The sequence below is a fragment of the Accipiter gentilis genome, chromosome 10, assembly GCF_929443795.1.
Source record: "Accipiter gentilis chromosome 10, bAccGen1.1, whole genome shotgun sequence".
NCBI lineage: Eukaryota > Metazoa > Chordata > Aves > Accipitriformes > Accipitridae > Astur > Astur gentilis.
Genome location: NC_064889.1, coordinates 29,241,359 through 29,255,608, shown reverse-complemented (window position 1 = coordinate 29,255,608; position 14,250 = coordinate 29,241,359). Strand labels below are relative to the sequence as shown.

The 14,250-nt window shown below is 45.4% G+C and overlaps 1 protein-coding gene across 2 annotated transcripts in view; it reads left to right on the top strand.

Annotated features, from left to right (window-relative positions):
• Positions 1-14,250, top strand: part of STX8 (syntaxin 8) — a 112,558-nt gene that overhangs the window by 61,853 nt on the left and 36,455 nt on the right. The window contains exon 7 of one of the 2 annotated variants that reach the window (XM_049812722.1): positions 5,031-5,132. In XM_049812722.1, the coding sequence (XP_049668679.1) occupies positions 5,031-5,132 (102 nt within the window). Of the gene's footprint in view, positions 1-5,030; positions 5,133-14,250 lie in introns of those variants that run through there. The other variant, XM_049812723.1, reaches the window with a different exon arrangement.

Here is a 14,250-nt window from a genome sequence, read left to right as displayed (position 1 = left end):
AGTTATTCTGAAGATCATCTTTCTCAACCTTTAAGGTATCATTTGAGATTGTGAAGCCAAGCATGATAGAGCAAAGTGGAAAGTGCTTGTGATCCAGGGTTCAGACCAGTTGCTTCACTTTTCATTTTCCATTTCCCATTTCAACAAAACTTTGAAAAGGAATATTTAACACTTAGGTTCTCACATCTCTGTAAGTCTTCTGTTGATCTGGGTCAATCAATCAATTCTTGATCTTTTAAAAGTTGACTGTAGGCATTGATAGTGCTTCAGCTTGCTGTGACCAGTGAAGCAATTCAATGAGCAATTTTTTTTAAGCGCTTTGTGTTCAGCTGCAGCTTAGAAGATTTCATTTTCTGGCTGTGATAGCTGATGTAGCGACAAGTTCAGATCTGATTAAATGATCTTTGTATTTGTTTATATGGCCAAAAATATGTTTTAAGATTAATGCAAAATATTAAAACCAAAATCAGTTTGGTGTTTGTTTTTTTAAAAAATAAACAGAAGGAACTTTTCCTCACTTTGCTCACGCTTTCTCCGTTAAACACCCCTCTCCTCCCCAGGAGGTAGAAATAACGTTGGAACTGGAGAGGCTGACTGACTGTACAGTTGCTGTTTCCAGCCTCTCCCACCTCTTCCACAGGAATGCTTCTTCCAACCTGGACCTGCATTCAGCCTGGCTGTTCTGCATTGCTCCAAAACACGTTGCCTAAGATCAAAAACTGCTGCTGTGGGCTTTTTAACAAAAAAAAGTCAAAGATTTTGGAATATATCAACCTACATTTTCTCCTGTCATCTGCTTACTTTGCTGTTTCTACATTGCGCATTTTCTTTGTTCGTAAATCCCCTGCGTGCAATTCATCCCAATGCCCTGAAGGGCTGCCCGTGCCCTCTCCATTGCTGGTCCCATAGCTGGAGGAGCAAGGGCAGGACTGAAGATGGGCTTGTGTCCACAGAATTAAGACCTTCCATGACTTTTGTCCTGGTTTAAGGTGTATATATATTGATCTGAAATCTGTAAATCCCACCATTATTTTTGCTGTCTGATATATACCAGGCTTCTGAAGAAATCCTGCCCTTTTGAGGGCTCCAGCCCAAATGTTATAGCTTTGATCACCAGGAAAAGCATCAAGATTTGTAGAGATGGGTTTGTGTTTCACTGCTGCAGCCTCTCAGGGACGAGGTGAGGAGAATTGGTAATGCCCGCGCACCTGCCTCTGCCTTCTTATAGAAACCTGCCACTTTTGTGCTGGCATGTTTGGCTGCCTTGGCTGCTGGTGAGCTCAAAAGCCACTGTACCTCCCTGGCTGGTGGCTGCGACCCTAGCAAAGGGACACACGTGCAGGGACGAGCAGGGCTGTGACACCGGTTTTCAAGCAGAAGTCCCTGCTGGTACAGGAGGTCCTGTCTGAGCTCATCTCCAACAGATGAGCAGCCTTCAAACTTCTCCTACTTCAGCTGGGCTTAAATTACTCAGATTTTGATACTAGGGTTGTGCAGTAGGTTTTATCTTCTGCCTCAAGATACTCCTTCACTGAAAGAAGACCTTGGCTAAATTTGCGTTACCGGTTTAAATGTGGTTTGCAGTGCAGTGTTACAGAAATGTCCTTTGTAAGGTCACTGGCAGCCCTTCAGCAGCCTGCTTTTCCCCGTCTGCTCCCTCCCAAGGGGGGAACCTTGCTCATTCTCCTTTTTCAGGTTTCTCTCTGTTTTTTTAAACTTACTCCTTGGCTAGTCAGGTAAATGGGAGGTGATAGAAAATTTTTCATCCTGGATGTAATAGCCAGCTTGAAGGGCAAAGGGGGTTGCAGGTGGGTCATCTGTCAGAAGATGTGGTCCTTGGGACCCTACTGAGAGCTAATGTAGGATTGTCAGTGCTCTAAAGGCTTTCTTAGCTGTGGAGTTAGTTTTCTCTGGCAGCAGCTCTGCCTACCTTAGAAATTAATTACTAGTTTTCAATTCTGCCTTATGCAGCATGTATTTCCGTTGTGTTTCCTTTGCATTAGAGTGGGGGAGAAATTCTTTAATGTACATGAAGGTTGAGAGCTTCTCTGAACCTGAGTGTCACCACGACAGTGTGCTGGTGGAGGCAGAGGGGTGGATGTTTCTCTGCAGGGTGTTGGTGGTTGCAAGCGCGCTGTGGTCTGGGGAACCTGCTGGGCTGGAATCCTGATTCAACTGGTGATGGGGTAAGAACCTCCCTGTGCTTTCTCCCCACACCAACCCCAGCGCAGCTGCGGAAGGGAAGACCCTGCTCAGACCTCCTCGTTGTGCCATGAGCACCCCAACATTTCTGGTCTTAGCTGCACGCTACAACAAAGGACTGGTTGCTTTTTGAGCTTTGAGCTATGTGCTCGGTGAAGTGGCCTGCTCCCCTGAAACCTGGCCGTATCAACAGACATATAGATATGAAGAAACGCTTCTCCTAAGCTGTATAGTCCAGTTCTCTGGTTCAGAAATGGCTCCTGCTGGTTGGACTGAGAGGGAAACGGCTTGTGCAGGGGGATGGGAAAGCAGAGGCTCTAGACATAATCCCAATTGCAATGCCTTGGGCTTTGAAATGATGACAGAAAATTTTCCTGCTTGCATTTGTTCTCATTTAGCTACAGCTTGTTCACCAGGATGTTTTTCAAGGAGGGTCTGGTCAGTGTTGGCAAAGGAAGGTCTCTTATTTCCCAAGCATGCTTATCACTTTGTCCTTGACAACGATGGGAACTTTCGGCACTTTTTTTCATTTAGAGGCAAACATGAGAAAGCCTGCCTTTGCAGGCAGCATTGTCCTGGTTTTCCTGTGTGCTGAATCACACAAGACAGATAAAGTTTCCCCAAAATGTTGTTGGCTTTGCAGATGTTAGACCTGGGAAAGTTGGGTGGGAGGGGGGAGGAGAATTAATATCTGAACTACGAACTGAACAAATCTTGAAGTTCAAATAAAGAACCTGCCATCACTTGGGAAAATGTGTTTTGGTGTAGGATGAACAGTAAAATCTTGAGTATTATAAACAACTTTACAAATACAGAGAGTTTGTGTCTGGAATAGAGCAGTATTGGTGGGGTGATGCTCCTTAACCACAGGAGTGGTGAATGGTTTAGATATATAGGATAAAATGGAGGCTGCACAGACAGAGAAGCAGTTCATGTTTGCCCTCTGCCCTCCCTTCATGTGAATACTTAGATGGTTTAGGCTGCAGGACATGAATCAGGAGCTCATGTTTTAAGAAAGATGTATATTTTCAAAGTACAAGATTTTTGAGATGTTGATATAATTTTAATAGGGATTTGCTAGAGATGGTAGAGTGCTTGTGGGGCAGACTTAAAAAGCATGCATTAGAAGGATGATGCTTAAATCTCCCAGCTCTCCGGGAGAGTAAAACCTCCGTACTATATATGCCTTTGAAAATTTCCTTTGTGCCTTCAGAACTTTGATTATTTTATATTTGTTTTCTGTATCTGTATGTATAATCAGACTGGTTTTATCTCTGTATCTAGAGCAATGCTTGTTACTTGGTAAGATTTGAGGACATAGGCACCCTGCATAGTTGACGTCTTTTGCTGCAGGAAGGTAAATTTTAGAGGAAACTGTTCCCTTTCAAGCACTGGTATACAAGTGATGGCCAGCAGAGGTGTACAGGTGTTCTTGAGAAGCTGCAAGAACTGGTATCACTTATTGGCACCACCTTGCAAGCTTAAGGTTTTATTCTAGTGTCACAGGGAATTTTTGGAAGTACAAGGAATGCTCTCTTTTAATGTCATCCCCTTGTTTCTAGTAGAGATACTTGGGAAATCTCTTGTTTCAAAGAATACAGGGTTATGATGCATAAAAATGAACAGTATATTAGTATATCTTGCTAACTGAACACTGTGTGCTCTAACTTCTGCTTTTGCTTACAGTCCGTTAAACCTGGATGTTTCAGAAGCGCTGCAGTGCAGAGATGCAGTGCTAGGATCTGCCAGAGTACAAATGAGTTGAGAGCACAGCAGCCGCCAGCTGGCACAGCTCTGTCCCCGACCTGATCTCAAAAGGCAGGCTAGATTTATTAAGACAGTGATCAATAGTGGGGAAAGTGCTAGAAGTGTAACCAGAGCAAGATGCTTTGCAATAGCATTCAGGTTTTGGCTGGTGTCCTCCTCCTGGTTTATCATGCACAAAAAAAGCTGTTCCTACCTGCAGAGTAGAAAGCCACTCAAACGCGATGTATTCATACACCCGGCAAGAAGCACTGGCTGTGTATTTCAAGAAAATTAGAGCATAACAGTCAGCAAGAAGGAAATTTGGTGTCTGAATGTGCCTTTTAATTTTCAGTGTTAAAAAACCCCACCCCATCAACCACTTTGGTGTAGGCCTTGTACCTGGTCTGATTTCCATGACAAAATTAAAGTCATCAGTTGCATGAGATTGAAGGTGGGTTGGCTTCAAATTTTCCTTTCTCCTCTATTAAAAATAGATGTAGGAGAAATTTTGCTCACTTTCCTTTTCCCAGAGCATCATCTGGGCTGCAAGCAGAACTGCCAGCCGTACATCTCAGTAATTGAACCAAGGCGGAACTTCGACTGTATCCTCTGTGGTCGCTTGGTTGGGACTGCACCAAATGCTCTCAAAAGCACTTAATGAAGATGGTGATGATTCTGGATGTGTTTTAATGACTATGTAATGGCCAAGTGTTGAGATGCTCTGTTCCAGGGACTGAAATTTCAGATTTCCTATAGCATATGCATTAATTCTCTTACTTTGGCTAGTGTATGGTGGCTGCCATCATCTTATACTTCATGGCTACCTAGACTGATCCTGCTGTTTCAGGCTGTATTTTTTTCTCCACTCTTGCAGTGGAGGAGTGCACTGAATCTGAAGTCAGTCTCTTGTGTAGTACTTCCCAGGATTTGGACCTTTCAGTGTATGTGGACCACTGGTCTGTCATACTGGAAAATAAAAGGGTGCAGCTGGTTTCCATTTTGGAGCCTCCAGCAGGAGTGTGCATTTTAAGCAGTGATGCTGTGGGGCTTGGAGATTAATGCTCATGTTTCTCTTTCCCCAGAGATCATCGACGACCTCACTAACCTGGTTGAAAACACAGATGACAAGCTTCGCAACCAGACGCGGCATGTGAAGTTGGTGGATAAGAAATCAACGTCCTGTGGTAGGAAATGGCTTGAGCACAATCCTGTTATTAAATGATGAGAAACCAGTCTAGCACTCAGAAGCTGTGTGCAATGTGCTCCTCCCAAGGATAGCTTTTTTTTAAAAGCTAAAACCCCCACCTCTCCAAACTCAAGCGTGACCTTAGCTGCTGTTGCAGGTTTGACTCACTGCGCATGCTGTGTGTTGATATAGTTAACTTCCTTAAGCCATTTGACTCCAGCATTGCACAATATTCTGATTGGAAATTGTAGAACTGTATGAAATCAGTTTGGTACGTGTTAATTAGGTTTAAAAAACTTGCTGGCTACCAGCTCTCACAAACTGGTCAGAGCGGGGAGTGATGCCGCAGGGACATTTCTGGTGGTGTCCTGCAGGAATGTGTTCTCAACCAAGTGGCATTCACAGCCTGCCAGACACAAAATCCTTGCTGGTGAGTCTTCAAGCTACGTGCAGGCTGCTAAAGCTGAATTGTACTCTTTTCATATCGCCAAAGGAAGGTTATACATCTCAAGAGAGTGAATGTGGGTTTCCTCTATAGGACGAAGAGCTGGAGTTTTTGATAGCAATGACTTTAGGAGGATGCTGTGGGTGATGGCAGCAAATGTCTTTATCTTGGGAGGATGACTGACACTGAGGGGTGACTGGGGGAGGATGTCCATGGGGAGGTGGTGGTAGTGAGACTCTTCTGGAAATAGCATCTCTGCTTTTGGTGTGTGTGATTTGTTTTCGGCACACTAGAGGACTCAAAATGCTAACAATAATATATGGTCTGTAGAAATTTGACTTATAGCCGGAAGTTAATGAAATTTGGCTTACGTAGTTTAGTAAAGAGAAGTTGAGAGGTGACTTGGTCACATATCTGGGTGGAGAGGACGCTTCTGGCTGGTGGGGAGCTTTTATTCTGTAGAGTGATCTAGCAGCAAAAGTGATGAAGCTCAGACTGGCAATGAGACATTTTTCAAGCACTGAGGATATATTTCAGGGATTGATTTAGCTCTCCATCAGCGATAACTTTTTGAAAGCTTGGTTGATGTAGGTTGGTGAAAGTCTCTGACTTCTTCTGGAGGTTAAAGTTGACTCGTCAGACATTTGTCTACAATTTCTCTTTTACCAACTACAGATAGAATTAAAGGTGTGACTCCAGAGTTCATGACTGATTTTTTTAGTTTAGGTATTTAATGTTGACACAAGATGGATTTAATCTAAAAATAATTGCACTTGAATGATGCTGAGTACTCCTGTGAGCTCTTTGAAGTCTCCCCTTAATTTCTGTGGTTTCATTTTCTGCAGGCCTACAGGGAAGCGTGACATGAAATGCCTGCGCAGGGCAGGCAGTGAATCCCATTCCATACAGGACAGCTTCTCCCTCCTTTCTCCCTGCTTTTTAGGTTCCTCATGCGAATGCAGCCCCCAGACAATGTTGCTGGATAATGAGCCTGTCTCTTTAACTCTGAAACCCGTGCTGGCTGCGCTGGGGAATTTGAGAGGAGGAGGAGGAGGATGGGAGAGGCGAAGGCTGGGAGGATCCTGGGCTGGATTCCTTGGGGGTGACCTCTCTCACCCTTTCCACATTGAAAAACATTTTTCTGCAAGGGGTGGTGAGAAGTGCTGCCTCTCGGTGCCTGTTCCCTCTGCTCCAATAGGTCTTCCTGTGTTTGCATAACAATTTGGGCATATGTAAACACTATATTGCCTCAGATAGCTGTTTTATTCTGCCTAAGCATGAGTTTTAGAACAATAATGCTGGAAGACACAGGCTTTAATGGCATTCTTCCCATCCCTTTTCCACCCTTATCCCTGGCACTGAAAATTAACTAACATAATAAGATCAGAAAAACTCTCCGTGAACGCACGATTATTCCTTGAACAAAGCCAAGCAGCGGGAAAACTGGCACCTGCTAGGTAATTTTTTCAAAGTGCTTTTTTTTCCCCCTCCAACATTTCATTTAGATTGATAAAATGAGTACCTCTTTGGTTTCAGCATGTTACTTTGGATTTAAACTGGGGTGAAGTGCTCAGTCTTCCCCCTTGCCCACCCCTTCCTTCCCTGGGATGCAGACGTTTGCTTGGACCCAGTCTCTGCATTATTCCAGCATGTGCCTGTTTCCGTGTTTTTGCCTCATTTTTGAAATCATGATGTCTTTTTATTTTTCTGATGAGTGCCTGTGCTGGAGCCACTGGCTGTGGATACAAGCGGAGCAGCCTGGCGTGAATAGTGGAATAATCACCCTTTTACAAGCAAGAATGTAACGCATTAATGGGTGTGTCTTTGTTAGCAGCCAGTATAATAATAAAATCAAAGTATTGCTGATGAAATCCAATTTTAATCAATATTTCAACATCTTGTTCTCATGCAAACATCGTTTCAAGCTTTGGAAGTTGTCTCCAGCGACCGGTGTGATTTATGCCATGGCCGTCTGGCCCTCAGTGCTACCTGCTCTGCACAAGCATTGCTGGGTGGCAGAAGCATTGCAGAGAGCAGTGTCTGCACCTCTGGCTGTACTCAATCCTGGCAGAAACTTTCAGGTTGTTTCGGGTGTGTTGTTTCATTTGCAGCTTATTTTCAATGCCATTTCTCTTGCTGACTCAAGAGCTGTTGACAGTCCCATCCCTTGCTTCTGCCCAATGAAGGCTGCCCTGGTTGGAGCCCATCTCGCTTGGTGGCCCCGGGCAGCCCCACACTGGTGTCAGTGGGAACTCCCAGGGATTGCAACGGAAGAATAGTTGTGGGATATGCTCAAGTCTGCCGCATTTATGAAATTATTGTTGAAAATCATCAGTCATCTGCAAGCAAATGTTTGCACGCTGCTCGGCATTGTTTTATTTCTTTTCAGCGTATGCTGGGCATTTAGGAGGCATGTTAGGACATATATATTTCTTAGATTTCAGAAATTTGCATTGAGCTTTCACCAAAATGTACCTGCAAATCATTAATCATGTTAGGCTGCCTTTACCAAATTTGCTACAGGAATGCCTGTGCACACAATACTAACTTTTCAGTTTTACCCCTGTTCTCTTGGGTTGGTTTGTCCCCACTCTCTCCCAGTTTGCGTACCTTTGGGGGAGGGTTGTGCAGAGTAACCATTAACCATTAACCATTTCTCACTAACTTTTTTAGGAGAAGCTTTAATGCTCAGAATGTCCTCTTAAGAACTCCATTTAAAAATAAGTAAAGAAATGACAGTATAATTAAAGGTGAGATGCTGAGCGGGGTGTCATGGTTTAACCCTAGCTGGCAGCTGAGCACCACACAGCTGCTTGCTCACTCCCCTCACCAGCAGGATGGGGGGAAGAGAATTGGAAGGGTAAAAGTGAGAAAACTCATGTGTTGAGACAAGAACAGCTTAATAATTGAAATATAATAATGATAAAATTGTAATGAAAAGCAAAATAACAAAGAGAGAGAAATAAAACCCAAGAAAGACAAGTGGTGCAAATGAAAACAATTGCTCATTACCAACTGACCGATGCCCAGCCAGTCCCCGAGCAGCAGCCCCCAGGCCAACGTTCCCCCGAGTTTTATTGCTGAGTATGACATCATGTGGCATGGAATATCCCTTGGGTCAGTTTGGGGTCAGCTGTCCCAGCTGTGTCCCCTCCCAACTTCTTGTGCCCCCTCCAGCCTGCTCGCTGGTGGGGTGAGAAGTAGAAAAGGCCTTGACTGTGTGTAAGCATTGCTCAGCAATAATGAAAATATCCCTGTGTTATCACCACCATTTCCAGCACAAATCCAAATCACAGCCCCATACTAGCTCCTGTAAAGAAAATTAACTCTAGCCCAGCCAAAACCAGCACATTCTCCACCCCTTCTTCCATACCATTTATGTCATGCTCAGGTCCCACACTATCCAATACATCCTCATTAACTGCCACCCCTATTCCCATCCTTTGATAAAATACACAGATACCATTTCCTTAGTCTATGGACCAACCCTGTGAAATGTCTGTAAAACATCCACAAAATGTCCACTGAGTTCATTTAGTCTGTGACTTCTGTTATGGTGGTCACTCAGGACAGGAGAGGTGGTGTGTTCCACGGAATTACTGGGCCCCAAAGCCAGCTCTGGTCAGGTCGTTGCTGCGCTTGCACTGATTCTTGTAAGGCTTGTCCTCCATTGGGTCAGGTGGTTCCTGCTATAGTAATTCCTATAACATGCAACTTAAATTATAGGTTATAGCAATTTAAAGGTAGATCCAGTACAATCTCTGCCCTTGGTCCCTTTGGGCCAGGTTATAGGGATTAACATTTGCAATGAACTCCTCCCCTTGCTCCTAGCCTGGCTAGCAACAAGGGGTTCCTGCTATAGTAATTCCCATAACATGCAACTGAAATCATGGGGTATTTTCACCCAGGATTAAATCAGCTTGAGGTACACACTGGACTCCTCCATACTTCTGCAATACCCACCAAGTGCACCCTGGTCCTTGAGCAAAAACAATTCCATGAATAGGTTTACCCTTTCCTGAGGAAGGAACAACCTGGACTGTTTTTCCCAACAAGTTCCTTGTATGTACTATGGGGATCTTGACTCCTTCCACAGTGCAGACTGGCAGATCCTCTAGTGTTAACTAGCCAAGTGGCTTCTGCCCAATGTGTATCCCAATGCTTGAATGTCCCAGCACCCATTGCTCTCAGTGTAGTTTTTAACAGTCCATTGTATTGTTCAATTTTCCTGGAGGCTGGTGCATGGTAGGAGATGTGATAAACCCAGTCAATGCCATTCTCCTTGGCCCAGGTGTCTATGAGTTGTTTTGGAAATTACTCCCGTTGTCTGATTTGATTCTTTCAGGGGTGCTGTGTCACCATAAAACTTGCTTTTCAAGGCCCAAGATAGTATTCCGGCCAGTGGCATGGGTCACAGGGTATGTTTCAAACCATCCAGTAATTGCTTCCACCATTGTAAGCACATGGTGCTTGCAGTGGTGGGTTCCTGGTAGTGTGATGTCATCAATCTGCCAGGCTTCCCCATATTGATGCTTCAGCCATCATCTTCTATACCAAAAAGGCTTTAGCCGCTTGGCTTGTTTGATTATGGCACGTTTGACGTTCATGGATAACCTGTGCAATGGCATCAATAGTCAAGTCCACCCCTTGATCACAAGCCCATTTGTATGTTGCATCCCTTCCTAAATGTCCTTACATGTCATGTTCCCTCCCTCGACCTGCTGGTCACGCTTCTTTTGATGCAGCCCGGGATACGGTTGGCTTTCTGGGCTGTGAGCACACACTAGCGGGTCATGCTGAGCTTCTCATCAACCAACACCCCTAGGTCCTTCTTCTGAGGGCTGCTCTCAATCCACTCATAGCCCAGCCTGTATTTATGCTTGGGATTGCCCCGACCCATGTGCAGGACCTTGCACTTGGCCTTGTTGACCTTCCTGAGGTTTGTGCAGGCCCACCTCTCAAGCCTGTCAAGGTCCCTCTGGATGGCATCCCTTCCCTCCCGCGTGTCAGCGGCACCACACAGCCTGGTGTTGTTGGCAAACTTGCTGAGGGTGCGCTCGATCCCGCTGTCCATGTCGCCGACAAAGATGTTAAACAGTGCCGGTCCCAAGACCGATGATCCCTGAGGAACGCCACTCATCACTGCTCTCCACTTGGACATCGAGCTGTTGACTGCAGCTCTTTGAGTGCGACCATCCAGCCCATTCCCTATCCACCGAGGGGTCCATCTGTCAAATCCCTGTCTCTCCAACTTAGAGACAAGGATGTTGTGTGGGACAGCGTCAGATGCTTTGCACAAGTCCAGGTAGATGATGTCAGCTGCTCTTCCCTTATCCACCAATGCTGTAACCCCGTCGTAGAAGGCCACCAAATTTGTCAGGCATGATTTGCCCTTAGTGAAGCGATGTTGGCTGTCACCAATCACCTCCTTATTTCCCATGTGCCCTAGCATAGTTTCCAGGAGGATCTGCTCCATGATCTTGCCAGGCACAGAGGTGAGACTGACTGGCCTGTAGTTTTCCGGGTCTTCCTTTTTTGCCTTTTTAAAAATGGGTGTTATGCTTCCCCTTTTCCAGTCAGTGGGAACTTCACTCAATAGAGAGGGCTTACAATCAGACTATAACTTGGAATATGCATTCTTGAAAAACTCACAACACCTAAGAAATCTTGTGTTTCTTTTTTGCTAGTTGGTGGAGATATAGCTGTTATTTTATTGATCACATCCATTGGGATATGACAACATCCATCTTGCCATTTTATTCCTAAAAGCTTGATTTCCTGTGCAGGTCCTTTGACCTTGCTTTTTTTATAGCAAAACCAGCTTTCAAAAGAATCTGGATTATTCTTCTTCCCTTCTCAAACACTTCCTCTGCTGTGTTGCCCCACACAATGATGTCATCAATATACTGCAGGTGTTCGGGAGCTTCACCTTGTTCCAGTGCAGTCTGTATCAATCCGTGACACATAGTAGGACTGCGTTTCCACCCCTGGGGCAGTCGATTCCAGGTGTAGTGGATACCCTTCCATGTGAAAGCAAACTGTGGGCTGCACTCTGCTGCCAGATGGATCAAGAAAAACGCACTGGTGATATCAATTGTTGCATACTATTTGGTGGCCGTTGACTCCAGTTCCTACTGGAGTTCTAGCATGTCTGGCATGGCAGCACTCAGCAGCAGGGTGACTTTGTTCAGGCCTTGGTAGTCCACTGTTAGTCTCCACTTTCTGTTAGATTTTTGGTCTGGCCGTATAGCACTGTTAAAGGGTGAGTGAGTCTTACTGATCACTTCAGTCACCGGATCGACTTATGGGTGGGAACCAGGGAGTCTTGACTGGTGTGATAGTGTCGCTGGTGCATTGTCATGGTAGCAGTTGGTACCTGCTGTTCTTTAACCCACAGCAACCCCACCACAGACGGGTCCTCTGAGAGACCAGGCAAGCTAGACAGCTGTTTAATCTTCTCTATACTCAAGGCAGCTATACCAAAAGCCCACCAGTACCAATTTGGGTCTTTGAAGTACCCTGTCCTGTGGTAGTCTATGCCAAGGATACATGGAGCCTTTGGACCAGTCACAAGAGGATGCTTTTGCCACTCATCCCCAGCTAGGCTTACCTCAGCCTCCAACACAGACAGTTCTTGGCATCCTCCCGTCACTGCAGAAATACAGGTGGGTTCTGCCCCTTTGTAATCTGATGGTATTAAGAGTACGCTGTGCACTGGTGTCCACTAGAGCTTTATGCTCCTGTGGGGCTGATGTGCCAGGCCATCAAATCCACGCAGTCCAGTAAACCTGGTTGTCCCTTTCTTCCTCCTAGCTCACGGCAGGGCCCCTCTGATCCTGGTCGGCGTCTTTATTACTTCATTTTTGTAACTGCCAAACAGAAGTCCTTTTATCAGTCAAAAGTACGATCAGCCTTTCTACTCTGCCCAACAGACACTGGACCAGTAATTTTCCTGGATGGATGCTTTTTGGCTGTTGTTTTTCTTTGCAGCTCCTGTACCCGAGCTTCTAGTCTCCAGGTAGGTTCACCATCCCACTTCCTCACGTCCTCCCCCTGGTCATGCAGGAAGAACCACAGTGGTGTGCACCACCGGTACCCTGTCCCTTGAACAGAAAAAGGCTGACTCAATAGCTGAGGCCTTGGTTGGAGTGCGTGAGGAAGACCTAGCCTTCTCGGCTTGCTCGGACATTTTTTGGGTCAGTCTGCCCACAGCTGAGACGCAGGCACACATGGAGGAAGCGAGATTACCTTCATGTTCTTGGAGTTGTCTGGCCAATGCATTTACAGTTGGTGCCTTGGTGTCTGTCCAGCTCATTATTGCCAGGGTGTGAGTGTGTGGTGTCGGTGCATTTCATACACACTTTTGCCACATGGACCACGTGCACCGGATTTCATCCGGGTCTTTGGATGCCTGGTTGTCATCCAGGTTGTTATAGATCACCTCCAACACGGCTAATTCCCTCAGATGCTGGATACCTCCCTCAATGTTGGTCCATTTCCTTCGAGAATTTGCAAGTTCTGCCTGGAAGGGATACCTGTCTTCACACTTGACAGGAGTCACCGCCAAAGACTGAGGACTCCTGCCTTTTTTCCAATCCCTTTGTCAATGACCTTATCTTTAGCACGGGATTCCAGCTGCCGGGCTTCCTTACCCTCTCATTTCTGACTACTGGCCCCAATATCCCAGCATCGGAGTAACCAGCTAAGAATTAGCTCACCTGGTTGACAGCTAAAATCTTTTCACATATCTCATAGCTCACTTAGGGATAGGAATCAGGTGATTTCTGTTTCATTTATGGTTTCAGCCTCTTCCTCCTCCTGTTCTTGTGACTGCTGTGCTGCAGAACAGGCTGACTCTTCTGATTCTTTCTCCTGCTCCCTCTTAGGAGAAGCTTCTTCATCCGTTTCTAAATGAGCTGACTTGTGTTTCCGTTGTTTCTTTTTAGTTATAGGGGTGAGTGATAATAGTGTCTGGTTTAGCCATAGTGCCTGTTGGTATGTTTTCCCTCTCTTCTCCAAGGGTGCTGCATAATATCAGGCAGTGTTTGGTAGATGCTGGCCAGGGCCCAGCACAGTGTGGCAAGTTTTGCCTCTTTGGAATAGCCATGGCATTTTTTTTTCAAGCGTTCTATCACTTCATCAGTGTCCTGTAGTTGTTTGGGAGTGAAGTTCCAGACTGTTGGAGGTGAGAAGTTCTCTAGATACCTGCCCATACTCTCCCACATGCCGTGCCACCCATGACCATACTCTTGTGGAGCCTGGGTCATAATCCTAAATTGCGTGTTAACCTTAGACAAAACTGAAGCAATATTCCTAAGAAATAACAATAGAAGTATTTTAACTTTGCAAGGATGTTCAAGATACTGAGAAATCATTGTAGTGAGGGAGAAAACATCACAGAAGAAGGTAGCAAAGGTGCCATTCTGTATTCCTTCCACAAAAAAACTCTGAGAGGAAGAAGTATAATTGTTAATAGTCTCCATGAGATGGTACCTGAAGTACAGTAACGGCTTCGGTACGGAGCCCAAATACCAGATTAAGCTCAAGGTCAGTGTTTTAACAGCAGATCTCCCAGGCAAAACATCGCTAGTCACTACAGAGCACAGCAAACTGCAAAAGCCAGCACCAATTTTTAACATGGACAGCAAAAATAAGAGCATGGCACAGATCA